This window comes from Aspergillus ibericus (assembly GCF_003184845.1).
Source record: "Aspergillus ibericus CBS 121593 unplaced genomic scaffold BO80scaffold_11, whole genome shotgun sequence".
In the NCBI taxonomy this organism is placed as follows: Eukaryota; Fungi; Ascomycota; class Eurotiomycetes; order Eurotiales; family Aspergillaceae; genus Aspergillus; species Aspergillus ibericus.
This window is the reverse complement of record NW_020292109.1, coordinates 263,505-279,728: the sequence shown is the minus strand read 5'-3', so window position 1 is coordinate 279,728 and position 16,224 is coordinate 263,505. Positions and strand designations below refer to the sequence as shown.

Here is a 16,224-nt window from a genome sequence, read left to right as displayed (position 1 = left end):
GGGATCGTAAGCGTTAACTCCGGACTTGACTGGGCCGAAAGTTCGGTTTGATACTCTGGTGCTGCGCTTATTTCACGGGAAAATAGAATCCGTATCGTCCTTCCAGATGACAAATTGGCCGATCTTGCCAACCCCACGACTTTGGTCACCGGGGACGCTGATTCAGGAGTCTTCACTAAGGTGCTGGTTCTGGCGCGATCGCTGCGATTCCCCTTTGGAATGGTCCGAAACCGCTCCTTTTTACGATCTCGTCTGGTCCATCCTGGCAATTGTAAATTGGTGCCCTGCCTCGGTGAAGAAGACTGTAGTAATTGACACTACTTATGGGCTAGATTTGGACACGTTCCCTTCCAATAAATTGGCCCTGTGGTCAGCGTGTATGGAAATGGACATTGGCCCACGGAGTACGGAGTTATCGTTATCACATTGAAAGGACAGGTCCTAAGCTGACCTACATGCATGGCTGGGAGATCCACCATCCCAGCAACCTTAGGTGCGCGTGCCCCGCGGATATACCAAGGTAGTACAGGGTCAGACCGCAGGAAACCACCCATTCAGTAATATGACCCCCTAATTATTACTCTTCGCTGGGGATGATAGTGTTGTCAGGCCAGGGTCGGAGGTTAAGATTACTGGGATAGATAGTCGGCGCGGGGGGTTCCGCATGTAACAGTAAGGTGTGCCTTTAGATGGGCATCATCCGTTCCATGTGTGGCTCCCAGTGGAGCTGGGAGGAGATTTACAGCGGACTTGGCTCGGATAAATCAGTCCGTACAAGACAAAAGGGAAGATGGACGGATGATAAGAATCACGATGCTTCTGGAAATCCGTGCTGTTGTAGATGTTGGATGATTTATGAAGAATTTCACGCTGATAAGCTTGTCGCGTTACCTAGCGATGATATAAGAGACGTTGCCACAACGGCTTTGGAGAGCGCAGAGTGGGAACGGACCTGATGACGGGGGAGGAGGCTACTAAGGATGAAAATGGAAGAGTTCCCCGGAGCAATAGATACATTGGGATGGGTTATCGAGGGAATGATATACGGGCCCGTACCTATCTATACGACGTACGCTGACGAAGGGGAGGGGAGGGGAGGGGTGGGATGGATGGAGGGAGGGAAGGTGATGTAAAATAACGCCGAATAATAGAATTGGATAACCACTGTAGTTACGGGGTCCCGCGGCCGCATCGACGTAGTGGAAGAACCCAAGCCGGCCTTCCCAGTGCCCCACCCGGGCTCATTGCCCACCCTGCAGCAGCTCCTCCTCGCCCAGGAGTCCTCCGGTGTTAAAAAGTACTTGCTCCGCCGGAACTGTTGGGATTTTTCCAACAAACCTCTCTTGTCCTTGCTGCCTCCTTTGTCCTCTCGATTCCTCTTCTCCTCTTCCAACGACCCTTAGCCTCTCCTTCCCCTCCTGTGGTGGTTCACATCGATACAACATGGCCAGCACGATAGCACGCTCTGAGGAACGCCAGAATGCTGGGTGAGTTTGCGGCCTTCCTCTCTGACATCACACCCCTCCCCCGTCCCTCTGCCCGCCGCCCGGACGTGAATATTCACCCCCTCTATTCCCTGCCGGTCGCCCACCAGACACTGGCAGGTTGCTCAGTTTCTATTTCTCTTCAATTCATCATCGAGATTCCCCTCGCGGCTTTGATCAGAGGATTTTCCTTGTGACTCACCATCAATCGACTGCCCCTCCCTGCTGTTGTTGACCGCGGGCGCCCTCTTCGATCGATTCGCATCTGTATCTGCCAAGCTATAGTCGAGCTAACATGGATGTTTTACGTAGCACCATGGAACTCAAAGATGACACTGTCATCATAGTATTGGGCGCGTCTGGTGATCTTGCAAAGAAGAAGACTGTCAGTGCCCCCCTCCAGATCCGCTCACATAATGGGATGCTAACATGCTCTAACAGTTCCCGGCACTCTTCGGCCTTGTATGTTCTGACTGATATTCACCCGCAGTCTTACTCTCCATTATGGTGACTGACCGCGCTTCCAGTATCGCAACAAGTTCCTCCCCAAGGGTATCAAGATTGTCGGATATGCCCGGACAAACATGGACCACGAGGAGTACCTGAGACGTGTGCGCTCATACATCAAGACCCCCACCAAGGAAATCGAAGAGCAACTGGACAGCTTCTGCCAGTTCTGCACCTACATCTCCGGTCAATATGACAAGGATGACTCTTTCATCAACCTCAACAAGCACCTCGAGGAGATTGAGAAGGGCCAGAAGGAGCAGAACAGAATCTACTACATGGCCCTTCCCCCCAGTGTTTTCACCACCGTGTCCGACCAGCTGAAGCGCAACTGCTACCCCAAGAACGGCATTGCTCGTATCATCGTAAGTCATTCTTGGATCCGTGTCGCCTTGCAAAGAGCATTCACTCACACCTGATTTTTGCATTCAACAGGTAGAGAAGCCTTTCGGTAAGGACCTTCAGAGCTCGCGCGACCTCCAGAAAGCCCTCGAGCCCAACTGGAAGGAGGAGGAGATCTTCCGTATCGACCACTACCTGGGTAAGGAGATGGTCAAGAACATTCTCATCATGCGCTTCGGAAACGAATTCTTCAACGCCACTTGGAACCGCCACCACATCGATAACGTACAGGTACGGATTATACGGTCTTGATGTTTGGGCTGGTCGCTAAGTCAGGATTATTAGATCACATTCAAGGAGCCCTTCGGTACTGAGGGACGTGGTGGTTACTTCGATGAGTTCGGCATCATCCGTGATGTCATGCAGAACCGTACGTCGACGATGTCTCACTCGATTTTTGTCGGGATCTATCTGACTGGGATTTTCTCTAGACCTCCTTCAGGTGTTGACGCTGCTCGCTATGGAGCGCCCCATTTCTTTCTCTGCTGAGGACATTCGTGACGAGAAGGTACGGTGCTTGCTTTGCTGTTGTTCGGCTTCCGTCACTAACGCGCTCTCAGGTTCGTGTCCTGCGTGCGATGGACGCCATCGAGCCCAAGAACGTCATCATCGGTCAGTACGGCAAGTCTCTGGATGGCAGCAAGCCCGCCTACAAGGAGGACGAGACCGTGCCCCAGGATTCCCGCTGCCCCACCTTCTGCGCCATGGTTGCCTACATCAAGAACGAGAGATGGGACGGTGTTCCTTTCATCATGAAGGCCGGCAAAGGTATGCGACTCTTTATGCACGATCCCAGTACCGGCTAGTATACTCATTTTTTTCGCAGCCTTGAACGAGCAGAAGACCGAGATCCGTATCCAGTTCCGTGACGTCACCTCCGGAATCTTCAAGGACATCCCTCGTAACGAGCTTGTCATTCGTGTCCAGCCCAACGAATCCGTGTACATCAAGATGAACTCCAAGTTGCCCGGTCTGTCCATGCAGACGGTTGTGACTGAGCTCGACCTCACCTACCGCCGCCGCTTCTCCGACCTTAAGATCCCTGAGGCCTACGAGTCCCTGATCTTGGATGCTCTGAAGGGCGACCACTCCAACTTCGTCCGTGATGACGAACTGGATGCCAGCTGGAGGATCTTCACCCCTCTTCTGCACTACCTGGATGACAACAAGGAGATCATCCCTATGGAATACCCCTATGGTACGTGCATGCCCTAACCTTTGGATCGCTGATGTGTTAACTGACTACGTGTGCAGGCTCCCGCGGTCCCGCTGTCCTGGATGACTTTACCGCGTCCTTCGGTTACAAGTTCAGCGACGCTGCTGGCTACCAGTGGCCTCTGACTTCCACCCCCAACCGGCTGTAAGTGAGGACGGTCGGAAGGTCATGATGGGCAAGGAAGAAAAACGCCGCAACGGCTTAAAAAATGTTAATGCGATTGATTTTCGTACGAGAATCATGGTATGACGGGGATCTGGGATGATATGACAGAAACGAAGCACTCGGTACTATTTATCGGTCGGCCGGGTAATGACTGGAGTTATCTATTCGCAACCCGTTTAGAAACGAATGCAGAGAACGTTACGAATCATAGGAGGGCGGTTGGGGCCCTTGGACTTCATCGGAGGCTGGGAGTAGTCATGTGGCCGTAGATGATTTTATTCTTGACTCGGATGCAACTGTTCTTCGATCGGGGGTTTACATACTTCCCCAGCTTCCGACAGATTTACTCCGTAGTGCGAGAATTAACCCCTGCCTATCCACTATAAATAAACCCAAGTACCGTCGCGGTGGTGGGTCTGGAGCGTGGCTGGAGCCGATAAGACGAGGTGCCTGACTGACGGGCCGGCCGGGGGCCCGCATGCGTACGCTTTTTGGTGGGCTCTGCCCGGCCTCGCCTGTCGTCTGTCGCCCGTCTGCCCATCCCTCCTATTTTCCTCCCTTCCCCTCTTCTCTCCGGCTTCAACTTCCCTCTGTTTCGCGTCTGAAGGTGACGGCTGTTCTCTCCATACCCCAGAATATACGAGTATTCCCGCAACACCCGTCTGTCACGACATCGGTCCATTTGCAGATCGTGGACCCTATTTCATCCTTCCGGCTATTTTTATCCCCAACGAACCGTGCGACAACTGACTTTCATCTGTTGCTCATTTTGCCTGTTCCTTCTGCTTCGAAACTCTGGAACTAGCTCCCGCACCGTCTACGGATTGAAACCACACCAACCGAGGATCCATTCACTACCATTGCACGTGGGTTGGCCTGATCGCAGGCGCAAGTCGAGGCGAGCCGGCGCGGTTCATGGGAAGCATACAAGAATCGTGAGAAGCGTCAAGTGCATGCCGGCATTCGAACTTTCAAACACGGAGGATGCCACAAGCTGCAAGATGGGTGGGCTCTCCCGCCATCAAGGGACGAAGAGAGTGGGTGCGGATGGTGTTGTTGACCTTTAGTTTGTTGGGGTTACAGTATGTATTCTCTGTGGCTGGATTTTTCTTGCTCGCGTGCCTCTTCCTCCTTGGCCCTTGTCCGCCCCTGAAGCTACAGCCCTCTATCACTTATGCGCATCAATAGACTGACCTGCTTCTTGTCGCGGATAGGTTCACCTGGGGTATTGAAATGACTTGTATGTGGCCCTGGTCCTTGTCTCCTGCGCGATAGTTTCTCACTGTCCATCAGATTGCACACCATACCTTCTTCAACTGGGCCTCACCAAATCTAAAACATCGCTTGTCTGGATTGCCGGCCCTCTCTCCGGCTTGATCATCCAGCCCCTCATTGGTGTCATAGCTGACAGGTCTCGATCAAAATGGGGACGGCGCAGGCCCTTTATGATAGTCGGCTCGTTTGTGGTCGCAATGTGCCTGCTTGTTCTCGGCTGGACGACTGAAATCGTCAACATGTTCATCAAGGACACGGAAAAGGTACTTGATAGCCTTCAAGTTGTCCCTGTGCTGCTTTTCTCTGAACATTTGCTTATTGTGGGATCTTCTACTGCACCAGGCCAAGGATGTCACAATTGCTCTTGCAGTCCTGAGCATTTACGCCGTGGACTTTGCCATAAACGTTGGTATGTCTCTATAAACCGCAATCTCTTAGCATGATCTAATTCAGTCACAGTCCAAGCGTGTTGTCGCAGCTTGATCGTCGATACATTACCTATTCCTCAACAGCAAACCGGATCAGCATGGGGTATGTTCCTTCGTTCTTTACTAGAGAGAATAACAACTAAAAGCATGTAGCGACTAGAATGACCGCAATCGGCCAGCTCATCGGATACGTCATCGGCTCCATTGACACGGTCAGCATCTTTGGCTCCATCATCGGTGATACGCAGTTCAAACAGATGACGGTCATTGCTGCATTGTCCTTGCTCGGTGCTGTTTTCGTCACCTCCTACGCGGTGAAGGAAAGGGTCTTGATCACTGCAAGGTAAGTCAATACGTGTCAAAGACGATGTCTGTACCCAGCAGTTACTGATACACAGGCGACAGAGACTCCGATAACCAGGCTGGAGCGCTGGAGGTGATTTCTCAACTTATCAAGACCACCATGGATTTGCCACCGCGCATTCAGGCCATCTGCTGGGCGCAATTCTGGGCCTGGATTGGTACAGCACCGTATTCTCTCACATCGAAAAGGACACAAATGCTAACCCAATTCACAGGCTGGTTCCCCTTTCTCTTCTACAGCACCACCTGGGTCGGTGAAACCTACTTTCGATACGAGGTCCCCAAAGATGCAACGCATCCGACCGACATGCTCGGCGAAGTTGGTCGAGTGGGCAGTTTATCGCTAGTTGTCTTTTCCTCCATCACCTTTATCGGTGCTGTTCTCCTGCCATTCTGCGTCAAACCCCCAGACAGCAAACGGCCCAGATTCACGCCTCGCCCGCCCCCGGGCATTGCCTCACTGCTCAAGACAGTCATGGCCATCCGCCCAGATCTGCAAACAACCTGGTTGATTTCCCACATCATGTTCGCCGCGACTATGATCTTCGCCCCTCTCGCCCACTCCCGAGCGTTTGCAACCTTTCTCGTAGCCCTCTGCGGCATCCCCTGGGCTGTCACCTGCTGGGCTCCTTTCGCCTTCATGGGCGTAGAAATCAACAAACTCGCCATGGGCCCCGCCCGCGCCTCTGGCGTGACAATGATCACTTCCAGCGGCCCCTACAGTGACAGGACCACCGACACCGAGATGGACGTCCTTCGTCTCAACCACCACGACCCAGACAGTGACAGCGACATCGAAGACGGCGTCTCCAACACCCCATCCACCGGCGAACTAGCAGGCATCTACCTCGGCGTCCTGAACGTCTACACCACCCTCCCTCAATTTATCGGTACCTTCATCAGCTGGATCGTCTTCAGTGTCCTCGAACCCGGGAGCACAAAACGAGACGGCACAGCGCAGGAATCCCAATGGATGAATCTAGACAAGAGCGCTCCCAACGCCATCTCCATCTGTCTGTTCATCGGCGCGCTGAGTGCTATCGTCGCCGTTGAGGCCACGAGACGCATGCGATACACCTCCTAAGTGTTCCACACCCTCTTTCACCGAAAGAGAATGATTTCATTTCACATTTAACGCTTCTTATGTGGGACATCATCCTATATACCATGACAGGACGACCCCGATGATGTTTTTTATTTTCTATCTTTTTGTATACTTCGATACCCTGATACAAGCGGCCGTGAATTTGAGTGTCCTTCTACAACTCCTACCTGCTCACCCTTGTGGAATGGACCCATTCGATGACTAGCAGGTAGGTTAGTAGACGGGAAGTGCACTCCACAGTACCATGGCTGGATTGTTCGATTATATTCTTGGTTAGTGTGACGAGATTTGATTACGCGCGTTGGAGCAGATGTACGTTCGGTATGGTGAGTGGGTAAATACTCTTATTAATGGGTCGGGTTGGGTTGGATGATGATATATGGCGATGTAATAGATAATCTTCTGGATATACCTTTTCTTTTTGATTTTGTGGAACGGAATGGATGATGTTCGCTATCTACTGCTACGATAGAATATCCGAATAAGACAGAAAGACTCTGACTGGCAACAGACAGAACTCTTAAACTCAAACGCACTAAGCAGTAAATAGTAGTAGTATGGGCTGAATACATAGCGAGAGGCGGCTGAGGTATATTGGATATATTGCAGAAACAAGTCCAACGAGCTCAACGGGAGTGAATCAAGAAGAAAAGCAGAGAACAAGGAGGGGAATATAACAAGCAAGCAAGAAGGAACAAGTCAACTGATTAAGAAGACAGTGCGCTACGTTCTCCGTAAAGGAGACAGTGAGCACACAGGAATGGAGATTAAAAAACAATCATGCGTGGAACGGCATCACGGCGTATGTCTGTCATGCGTGGGGTGCGATTTTTCAGACCTGGCCATGGGCCTAACCGGGAGAGAATAGACCTGGACGCGGAGGAGTAGTCGAAAGTACATTAAACGGCGTAGAAGGCATTCGAAGTCAGACGCAATGGTATATGGGTGATAACGACAGTCAACTGAAAGGATCAAAAACGACAGTGGCGAAGGTAAGTAAGGTAGTTAGAGACGGCGACTGGAAATCCGCTTTAAGACTGGCTTGCAGCCTGCATGTTGCCAGTAAGTTCCGCCACTCTGGCCTTGATACGAGCAGCACGGGATTCGAAGCCTGGGAGACGGGGGTTCACGTTAGAATCGTGTTAAACAGATGAAACAGTCGGGTCACTCACTCTCTTCTTCACTGGTGTTGCCATCATCCGACTGGTCACCACGAGCCTCCAGCTGAGCCGCCCTCGCCGCCGCATTCTGGCGGATCTGGGCCCAGCGGTCATAGGACGTGCTAGCGGGCTGGACGGGAGGGCTGGGCTCCTCCTCTGGCTCAACGGGAACCTGATCGTTTGCAGAATGGAATGACGCGGGTTTCTCGGGGAACCGTTCGGAAACAGGAGAGTCCTCTGGGACAAAAGCCGGCTGCTCCACCAGAGGTCCTTGGTCAAATCTTGAGAATTCCTGGTCAGCTGCTGCTCGTTCTCTGGTATCTATGCGTGAAAGAGCGTCGTACTCGGCTTGACGGCGGATTTGGGGCTCATCACTCTGCGTAACAGTGAGCTTGGTCGCTTCCGAAGGAGCTTTGGGCTCAGTGGGCACAGGTTCCTTTTCCTCCGCCGCAGTTTCAGCGGGCTTAATAGTCACAGCAGGCTTAACCTCGGCGGGTCTAATAGTCTCAATAGGCTTGGTAGGCTCAACAGGCTTGGCAGCCTCCACGGGCACATGCACAGGCACAGGCTTCTTCTTGAGTGTCGATTTGCCATTTGTTCCAGGGCGGATGGATTGCTCCTGGGCGGCTCTTGCCTTGTCCTCGAGGGCAGCGCGAGCAGCCGCAACAGCTGAGCCAGCACCAGTGGGTTTCATGGGTGGCTTCGCCTCGGGCTCGTTCTTCTTCTTGACAGTTCCGAACATGCTCTTGAACCCAGCGTTGGCGGGCTTTTTCTTGATCTTCCGTCCAGACTCCTCCGAGTCCATAGACTGTTTGGGGAGCGATTCGGTGACTGACAAGTCCGCCGCAAGGCTCGCGCTGCCATTCCTACTATGAGCAGGGCTGTTCTTGCTGGGCACTGCGGGCTTGGGGGAACCTGTGGGGGTGTCTTTCGGCAAAGGTGGCGGTGCCTGTCGGGCACTGGTGCTCGCCGTTGGAGAAGTTGGAGTGCTGGGCAGGTCGATCGGCTCTTTCGCCTGTTCGGCTGGAGCACCTGTTCCTGCACGGCTGTTACTCAGATAAGCGCTCCTGTAAGTGTTCTTATCATAATTGGTTGCCCATTTCATAGCCTGGGACGCTTCATTCAGGATCGCCGGTTGCAACGTCATGACAGAGTTCGTCTTGGGGTTGGATCTGACATCTTCCGGGACGTTCTTGGATCCATTGGCGGCCTCCTGTTCCTCCCGATGCCGCTTCTGAAGTGCCGCGGCAGCCGCCTGGATGCGGGCATGCTGATCAGGGGCGATGCTGGTCTTGCTCTGTGGTGCTTGATTGTCCGGTCGCTTGTATGAGTCTTCCACCGCGCTTACTTTCTTAGCGGAGGACTTGCGACGCCCGACACCCCGTTTACGAGTCGAGAAGCCAAAGAAGCGCTTCTTTTCCACAATATAGGCACCCGGATCCGGCTCTGGCGCCGCGCCCTTCACCTGCTCTTCCAGTACTAGCCACTTTGTATCTTTGATGATGGTCTCGAGCAACGCACACCGGCCAAACACGGCCTTCCGAGACGTTGGCTCCTCGCCGGCCAAACTACTGATCCAAACCCACCAGAAAGAGTCATCGAGGTCAAGGGTAGTGATGCTTGCGAGCTCACCGTGTCCCATGGACGGCTCGTCGTTCAAACTGCGCTTGTGGGACTGCGAGCTTTGACCCCGGACGCTGGCAATAGGGGGAAGGACCTTGTCTGGTGGAAGAAGCAAGGGAGGAACCGAGCCCTGTAGGACGTTCTCGTCACTAAAGCCGGAGGACATAAAGTCTGCCCATGATGGCGTCGTGGGACGACCAAGGTCACCTGCGCCGGACTGCGGAGCGGATCGCAAGCCACCCCCAAACTCGTTCCTTGCGAGACGGGCGGCGTTAGAATCGTCATCCAGATCGGACTCGATAGGACCGCCAAATCCAAAGTCCTCGAATCTGGACCATGAGGCTTCCCGCGTCGCTGTGCCTGGCTCTGGTGCAACTTGTTGGTTGATAGAGGAGATGCATTTCAGCACACGGAGACACTCGTCAGTCAGCGCTTTGGTGGGCTCCTCAAAGCTGGCGAACTCCTGCAGATGACGATCACTGTCTCTATACTCGAAGTTCTTTGCGCGCCGCAACAAAGCGAATGGAGTCGGTGAGACGGTGTCGACAATCATCACGACCTTGGTGGTGGACACCTGAAGAAGGGTGGGCGTCTCTGGCGGGTATTCCGTTGCCTGGACTAGACTCTGGAGGGCAATAGGGAGGGTTGAGATCGTGTTCATCCCGCGCAAGTCGGGCGATAGGGATCGCAGGTAGGCGAAGAACAAATGGCTGGTCGCATCAGCAGCACTGCGAGATGTCAGCTATACCGGGGCCCTCAAGGGGGGGCAAACAAGCCGAACCGTCTCGGAGACATACCTTGCCCAGTTCTTGTAGGCGGCCTCGAAGCCGTTGCCCGCATCCGTATGGTCAAACGCCCACCAGCCGGCATACCGAGAAAGCTTCCGCCCGCCGAGGCCGTTCGATTTGCCATGTGCTGCGACAGCAGCTAGAAGGTCGAAGAAATCAAAGATGATCTTCGACCGGGCATCCGAGTCGACACTGATAGGAATGAAGGTTGAGAATGCGTCGCGGGCAAATTGGGAATCTGAAAACCATCAGCGCAACTTGTCTCCGATTAGACATGGTTCGCGACCATACCCTGCTCGCCAACTTTGAACAGCTCATAAGCTTCCCAGGTAACAACTCCGCCAGGGAGTCTGCTCCAGCACCATTTCAGCACACTGCACAGGACCTAGAAGACAAGTGAGAAAAATGGCCTCCCAGGGTCGAGGGAACTTTAGATGTCGTCTCACCATGGGGTCCGACAGCCGTAATTCTTGTGCCAAGGCATCCCCACTGAGAGGCGACCCTCTTTCCAGCGACTGATTGAAGTAGTTACGAATGAAGGTGCGTGCAGCGCTGGCATCGGTGCTTGGGCGGAACGGTAGAAGCAAGAAAGGAGTTTGGAGAGCTGTCAAAGGGAGAAGGAGGCAAGGATCAGCAATCTGAGGAATGCGCAAAGCTTGACCTGACTTGTACACGAGAGGGGCGGTGGATCAGAGTCAAAGATAGAAACATACCTCGTGCTTTCAGTTCTTGGGTGCACCCTCTCAGGAGTTGCTGTACCTCCTCCGGGGCAACCTCTGTTCGCTGCCACGCGTCGGTCCATGTGGGCTTTGCGGGCCCTTTCTCTTCTACTTCTGGGGATTTGGTGGTCTTCTTTGACACATTGGCGTCTTTACTTCGAAAGACGCGGGTGAAGAAAGGCATTTTGCACCATGCGCACGCCAGGGTTCTTCTTGCGGGGAAGATGCGATCGGACGGAGGTTGTAAAAGTGACGGAGGCGATGCCCAAAGGCGGAGTTAACGAAGGTGCGTCTGGCCGTGTTGAAATTAGGGATCCAATGAGATCGGTAGATCGGGGCGAGCGAGTCTGGTGGAAGAGGTCCAACACTTCACAGTCTCCAACACTTGTTCAGGACGCAAGGGTGGTAGACCCGTATTAAGGAAAAAGGAAACAATCGAGGCCCAGAGGCGGAATCAACCCTGAAACCCAAGCTGGATGGTGAATCGGATACCTCAATAAAATTGCACCCTACTGGAAGGGAAAAAGAAATAAAAAAAAATTAATAAAAAAAGGCCCGATGACTGCAGTGGCAGCAAGGACCATCCAAGTGTCCCAAGAGAAGACCGTCTGCAGCCCAGGATGGGGCAGCACGTCTAGCGTGCAGCAACGCAGTTCCGTGGAGGACGAGAGCAATCGAGTTGGCCAACGAGCGTATCGCTGCAGTTAATCCCGGGCGGCAACGTGGTGGGAGAGGCGACCAGCAAACAAAGATCAAAAACAAAGACTGCAGGAGAATAAAGGGGAGAAGAGGGAAAAGCCGATGAAGCTGCCAGTTGAGATGAAAAAGGATGGCGATGATGAGGATCTACTGTGGTTTCCGTTTCAGGGGGTGAAAGATTCATACGCCCGCAAAACACAGCGCTCTGGTGCCATGGTTCTCTATCCGCGATCCAGTCGGTGGGCGCCGTTCGATTGGATCAAACGCACCAGCCGAATCGATAGGGTTCTTCTTTGCCTGGATCTGCTATCAATTCATGAGGTCACGATGGGAAAACGTGGTTCCCACCAAAAGAGAATGGGCGGTGTTGTCCGCAATCGAGCTGATAACTAGTTACTGATAGATAGTATGATCAACACTACGTACGACCTGGTAAGGATGAACGGTATCATCTTACCGGCAGATACCAACAGATACCAGCAGAGACGCCCCATCTTCCATCTACATCCAACACAGCTTGGGCACCTCGGTGGTATGAGGGGGGACGTGAAAGACCCAAGGCTGTTTCACCTGCTGAAGATTCATTATTCTCCTCGTCATAGGGTCGACAAACGGGTGCCCAGTCCGGATCATTTCACCTTGACACGGTGGTACAGCAGCAATAATTTCCTCCATGGAAGGCATACCGCCTCCCCATGCGACGCGCCGTGTGTGATAAGTTGATTAGGGTAGTGTTAGTGTCATGTACGAAGCACCTAGCCTGCTTCCTGCTGATGCGAAGGCGCAGAACAGATCCAATCTGCCAGTTGATCCCTGTGACGGGTCGAAGAGCTCGGGCCAATGAGAGTCCCTGGTGGAGGGGGAGTTTGGCCTGTTTGGTTGACCCTGTGGGCATCCGCCCAAAGAGGCAACTGACCGATCATCGAGTCACTTGGCTCGATGCGGCTAGGCGTCTCGCCCAGTTGGACTAGCCCGGTTATGGCCCCTCGATACCTGAGGTTGGCGATACGCCGGCCGGTCCCCAGTTCTGACTTCGCCGTGACTGTGCCGGCAGGCGGTAAGAGTCACGACACCACCAGCGCAACTTTGTTTGGTGGCCGGCGATGTGCCAGCCACTGCAATGTAACCTTTTCTGGAATGGCTGATCCACCCTGGGATGACAGTTGGGGGAATGTAATCCTAGTATGTAGGCTAGTTGGTCGATCTAGAGAGGGGGAGGGGAGGGGAAAGGCTGATGAGATGTGAACTTGGGTAGAGGTGAAAGGGAAGAAAAGGGAAAAAATGGGAAAAAATGGGAAAAAGACAAACGATGAGATACTTGCTGAATCGACCTCTACTCTGTACTAACTACTATGTTATATACTCCATATCGTCTGGAGGAATGAGAATCTATTAATAGGGCGGGCGGTAGTCAAGAGCCGCCGTTGGCGAGTCGGTAGCCGCCGGGCGATGGGCCAAACCTCGAACGGGCGGCAGCTCTTCCCACCGTCGGTCTATCTTTAGAATAATCTTCTGCATCACCCGCGTGTCGCCGCTCCAGCCATCCATCATCCTTCCCATCCATCCAAACCCATCCATCCCATCCCCGACACTAAGTCCCTCTATTCCATCACGTCGCCTATCTCTCGTCTCTCGTTGCAAGGTGGGTTTCCTGAGGCTACGTCTGTCTCCTCCTTTGTCTTCTCTCCTGCCCTGCCATCTGCCGCCCGCCCCTTTGTCGTTCCCCCCGACGGATCACGCCGCGCGCCCTTCTCTCAATCCCTCCTCCAAAATACCGTCGCTTCCAATCTCACCCCTCCCTCTTGTGCTCTTCTCACCACCACCCCCCGGTCATTCACGTTCCTTTTTTTTCACGCAGACATCTTCCTTCCCTCCGTAGGGGGAATGAAAGTACTTCTATGTGGGGTTTCTGAGAAAATACTAAATATAAATTCTTCCCACAGCCCGGAGGTTCCTGCCATCCTTCTTTTTCCCTAATCGCGTTCCGGAAATTCTTTCGTCGGGCGGCGCTTCCTTGGGTTTCAGCTCGCGCCGCCATTTGATGCGGACGAACCACTCCACCTTAGGCTCCTCTTGACCTTGCTCGTCACTGTTTCATCGACGCTCTTTCCGGTGGGATTCGTTCATCCGTTATCCCTCATGGGTCGGAGAAAGATCGAGATCAAGGCGATCAAGGATGATCGCAACCGCTCAGTGTAGGTGCTCCCACTGGTGGATCTCTTCATCTCCATTAGCCCTAGCTCGTCAGGCTAACGTTCTGGTGCGCTTCTAGGACCTTTCTGAAGCGAAAGGGCGGTCTCTTCAAAAAGGCACATGAGCTTGCGGTCCTCTGTTCGGTAGATGTCGCCGTCATTATCTTTGGTCACAACAAGAAGCTGTATGAGTTTTCGTCATGTGACATGCGAGAGACGCTCGGTCGATATCAATACGTCCGTTACCTACCTGCCTACAGATCCTGATGACTGTTCGTTGATCTGACATGATGCCTTTGGTTTCTACCTTTTATAGTTCGGTCCCCCACACGAGCACAAAGGTCCCGAGGACTTCAACGGTAAACGCGACGATGACGACGACGAGGATGAGACGACACCTGCCCCCGAAGATGTGCATCCGACACCTCCCAACCCCTCAATGATTCCCGCCCACCTACCAGGTCATCCCGGCTTCCAGCATGTCACTCATGCCCCGTCTGCGTCCCCACCGATTGGGAATGGGATGCCATTCGATCCGCGCCACGGTACCCCACAACCGCAAGGAGTCTCCAGACCTTCGTCCCGGAATCACCTTCGTCGAGTGAGCTCCAATATGGGGCCTCAGCCGCATCATCATGCCACACCCCCGCCGCCTCCACCGCCGCCGCAAAATGGCTTCACTTATATTCCTAATCCTTCCGTCTATAATCCCAGCGCTGCTCACACGATGGCTCAGCCTCCGCGTCCGCCTCAGTTCGCACATTATGCCCCTCCAGGACCACATCACGCTCACCCTCCTCCGCCTCCACAGCATCAGCCCATGCCGCCGCAGTCTATGCCTCCCCAGTCTATGCCCCCGCAGTCGATGACCCCACAACCTATGCCCCCGCAGCCGATGCCACCGCACGCAATGGCGCCTCAAGCCATGCCGCCACACCACCAGCCTCCTCCGCAACACATCCCCCAACATCCCCCTCATGCACTTGCACAGCAGCAACAGCCGCCGCCTCCGATGGCCATGACACAACCACCACATGTCGTCCCACAGGTCGCGCAAGCGTTCCTACCGGAGCAAGGACGAAATTCCATGCCCCCGGCATTTGCAACCGAGCAGCAACCACCGCCACCTCGGACGGTGTCGCTTCCTGAAGGGACCGCTCCGGCAGAGGCAATGCCAGGCCCGATGAAGTCGGAAGGGACCCCGTCACCCCCGCACCAGCGTTCTCTCTCCTCCAAGTCACGCAGTATCTTCACGCCTATTGACGACCGGGGCTCTGTATTGGCTCGCCATTTCGGCGTCGGACCACCGACGGAGGCGGGCGAGAACGCGGCAGCCAAGATCGAGGCACCACTTGGACCGCACGAGGTGAAGCCCGCCGGGCTACCGGCAAAGCCTCCTCCTCGAGCCGCCACGGAGGCCCCACGTCCGCCACCGATCGTTGACCTCAAGCCCCCCGCACGGACGAACAGTGGTCAGTTACCGCCGAAGCGGCCGCAGCTGAAGGTGCAGATACCGAGTGAGAACTCCGATCGGGGCAGTGCCACGGCCGATTCGTCGTCGCGCGATTCGGCAGGGAACAAGACGCTTACACCCGCCAAAGCCAATCCGGACACGGGCCATTCGAGCGTGGTATTACCGCCACCCTCGCCATCTGCTGGTGCAATTCTGAGTGCGGGGGCCCAGGGACCACCGAATCCCTTTGCGCGCCCGCCGCCTCCCGGTGCTGCACCGCAGAGCAACAATTCGTACAACAATAACAGCAATATCGATACGCCTATCTCCGCTCTTCCCAGTCGGTTTGTCTCCGATGCACTTCTTCCGTCGCCATCGAGTTTCTTTCCCGAATGGGGTTTTGGACGGTCTGGGCCGGATAGCAACATGCTACCCAGTCCACTGACGTTCCCCACGCCCGCGCTGCAGAACGGACCTGGGTTCGGACGCGAAGATGAGCAAGAGAAAAAGCGTAAAAGCCCCGACAGCGGGCCCAATGCCGAAGGGATCATGAAGAAGCCAAAGACGTAAGGCAATCCGTTGTTGCAACTACTAGACTGATGATTGTGGTGTTTTGTTCCTTGGGTGAATCGTCTTCTCCCGTGT

The 16,224-nt window shown here is 54.1% G+C and overlaps 4 protein-coding genes across 4 annotated transcripts; 3 read left to right on the top strand and 1 right to left on the bottom strand.

Annotated features, from left to right (window-relative positions):
• Positions 1-1,436: 1,436 nt before the first annotated feature.
• On the top strand, positions 1,437-3,868 carry BO80DRAFT_423372 (glucose-6-phosphate dehydrogenase). Its single transcript, XM_025719041.1, has 10 exons — positions 1,437-1,487; positions 1,797-1,869; positions 1,926-1,946; positions 2,012-2,356; positions 2,427-2,624; positions 2,679-2,763; positions 2,825-2,901; positions 2,954-3,161; positions 3,220-3,591; positions 3,648-3,868. The coding sequence occupies exons 1-10, from the start codon at positions 1,444-1,446 to the stop codon at positions 3,755-3,757; spliced, it is 1,533 nt and encodes a 510-aa protein (XP_025577244.1). The 5' UTR covers positions 1,437-1,443; the 3' UTR covers positions 3,758-3,868.
• An 801-nt stretch (positions 3,869-4,669) lies between these two features.
• BO80DRAFT_21155 (putative sucrose transporter) lies at positions 4,670-7,405 on the top strand. The gene is made up of 8 exons (XM_025714310.1): positions 4,670-4,856; positions 4,989-5,014; positions 5,068-5,312; positions 5,392-5,458; positions 5,509-5,580; positions 5,631-5,820; positions 5,883-5,998; positions 6,056-7,405. The coding sequence occupies exons 1-8, from the start codon at positions 4,759-4,761 to the stop codon at positions 6,922-6,924; spliced, it is 1,683 nt and encodes a 560-aa protein (XP_025577243.1). The 5' UTR covers positions 4,670-4,758; the 3' UTR covers positions 6,925-7,405.
• Positions 7,406-7,976: 571 nt separating this feature from the next.
• On the bottom strand, positions 7,977-11,419 carry BO80DRAFT_433214 (uncharacterized protein; the record flags this gene model as incomplete). The annotated part of the gene is made up of 6 exons (XM_025720816.1): positions 7,977-8,056; positions 8,118-10,456; positions 10,526-10,754; positions 10,808-10,901; positions 10,963-11,120; positions 11,230-11,419. 6 exons carry the CDS (start codon positions 11,417-11,419, stop codon positions 7,977-7,979), a joined length of 3,090 nt encoding a protein of 1,029 aa, XP_025577242.1.
• Positions 11,420-14,073: 2,654 nt separating this feature from the next.
• On the top strand, positions 14,074-16,149 carry rlmA (SRF-type transcription factor RlmA; the record flags this gene model as incomplete). Its single annotated transcript, XM_025722026.1, has 3 exons — positions 14,074-14,129; positions 14,207-14,363; positions 14,443-16,149. 3 exons carry the CDS (start codon positions 14,074-14,076, stop codon positions 16,147-16,149), a joined length of 1,920 nt encoding a protein of 639 aa, XP_025577241.1.
• Positions 16,150-16,224: the final 75 nt, after the last annotated feature.

What these genes read in the sequence shown, in the direction of transcription:
- BO80DRAFT_21155 (XM_025714310.1), top strand. Translation starts at nt 4,759, where the DNA reads ATGCCACAAGCTGCAAGATGGGTGGGCTCTCCCGCCATCAAGGGACGA. An exon ending in TTTAGTTTGTTGGGGTTACA is followed by an intron (nt 4,857 to 4,988) that starts GTATGTATTCTC and finishes TGTCGCGGATAG; the next exon opens with GTTCACCTGGGGTATTGAAA. An exon ending in GCAATTCTGGGCCTGGATTG is followed by an intron (nt 5,999 to 6,055) that starts GTACAGCACCGT and finishes CCCAATTCACAG; the next exon opens with GCTGGTTCCCCTTTCTCTTC.
- BO80DRAFT_423372 (XM_025719041.1), top strand. Translation starts at nt 1,444, where the DNA reads ATGGCCAGCACGATAGCACGCTCTGAGGAACGCCAGAATGCTGG. An exon ending in AGGACATTCGTGACGAGAAG is followed by an intron (nt 2,902 to 2,953) that starts GTACGGTGCTTG and finishes ACGCGCTCTCAG; the next exon opens with GTTCGTGTCCTGCGTGCGAT. An exon ending in CCCTATGGAATACCCCTATG is followed by an intron (nt 3,592 to 3,647) that starts GTACGTGCATGC and finishes CTACGTGTGCAG; the next exon opens with GCTCCCGCGGTCCCGCTGTC.